General features: G+C 42.7%; 1 protein-coding gene across 1 annotated transcript; it reads right to left on the reverse strand.

The window, feature by feature from the left end:
• Positions 1-7: 7 nt before the first annotated feature.
• LOC104876928 (olfactory receptor 867-like) lies at positions 8-857 on the reverse strand (the record flags this gene model as incomplete). The annotated part of the gene is made up of 1 exon (XM_033759439.1): positions 8-857. A coding segment is annotated over exon 1 (762 nt), but the record flags the coding sequence as incomplete, so codon positions are not given.
• Positions 858-1,387: the final 530 nt, after the last annotated feature.

The following is a 1,387-nucleotide window of genomic DNA, read 5'->3' on the forward strand; positions in this document are numbered from 1 at the left end:
CAAATCCTGTCCCATAGAACAAAGACACCACACAGAGGTGAGACCCACAGGTGGAAAATGCTTTGTACCTGCTCACAGAAGAGGACATCCTCAGTATGGAGGAGATGATGAGAAAGTAGGAGAAGAGAATCCCAGTGACAGGAAACACACCCAACACGGCAGTAACCACATACAGAAAGATGTTGTTGATGAGGGAGTCCGAGCTGGCCACCTTGAGCATCTCAGTCAATTCACAGAAGAAATGAGGGATTTCAGTTCCTGTGGAGAAGATCAGCTGTTTCATTAGAAGAATATGCATCAGGGAGACCCAGAACATGATGACCCAAGACACCAGAAGCAGAAGCCCACAGAGCCGGGGGTTCATGATGACTGTGTATTTCAAGGGGTAGCAGATAGCCACAAAGCGGTCATAAGCCATCACAGTCAGGAGAAAATTATCCATGCCAAGAAAAATATTGAAAAAATAAACCTGAGTGAGGCACTGTATGTAGGAGATGCCTTGGTCCTGTGTTTGGATGTTCACCAGCATCTTTGGGACCGTGGAGGAAGTTAAGCAGATGTCAGTGAAGGACAGGTTGGAGAGAAAGAAGTACATGGGTGTGTGGAGGTGGGAGTCAGAGCTGGCAGCTGCAATGATGAGCAGGTTCCCGACCACAGTGATGAGGTACATGGCCAGGAACAGTGCAAAGAGAAGAGGTTGCAATATAGGATCATCTGAGAGGCCCAGCAGAAGGAACTGTGATGCACCTGTCCTGTTCTCTGCTCCCATGTAGCTGGTGTATCTCCTGAGGCAAGAAGGAAAAGCAGAACGTTCCAGGAACAGCCACTGCAAACCTCAGCTAGTCGGAAGACTACACAGTCATTCATGAATGTGTATCTTTTCCATTCTGCATTGACTCTTGCCACCTAATGATTCCCCAGCCTTGAGGCCTTCCATTTCCCTTTCAAAGTGTGTAATCATTAAGACTTTCTCTAAGTTGCCAAAATTTCTCTTTTATGATTGACTCAATAATCCTTCTGTTTAAATCTATATGCAGTATTTAATTTCAGACATAGCTTATTCAAAAAATCTTGAATTCATATTTTTCCTTGGTGCTCTTCATCCTAATTTAAGCACTATAATGGTGAACAGAAATATATCTGGAATTCAAATCATTTTTGTTCTGCAACTTGACCCTTCACACCAAATAGGTCTCTCTAGTACCTTACTTTTTCTTTCTAAAATTGTGGTTACTGCTGTCATCTTATTTGAGATGTTTTAAACTGCGTTTGTGTGCAGACAGAGTCTTGGTAAATGATAACAGTTACTTTTGTTATTATCACTGTTAAAGTTATTTCAGAACTCCTTCAGTGTGATATGCTGGATCTATATGTCCCATATAAAGTC

The sequence above is a fragment of the Fukomys damarensis genome, unplaced genomic scaffold (assembly GCF_012274545.1).
Source record: "Fukomys damarensis isolate Sample0158 unplaced genomic scaffold, DMR_v1.0_HiC HiC_scaffold_37, whole genome shotgun sequence".
NCBI classification, from domain to species: Eukaryota; Metazoa; Chordata; class Mammalia; order Rodentia; family Bathyergidae; genus Fukomys; species Fukomys damarensis.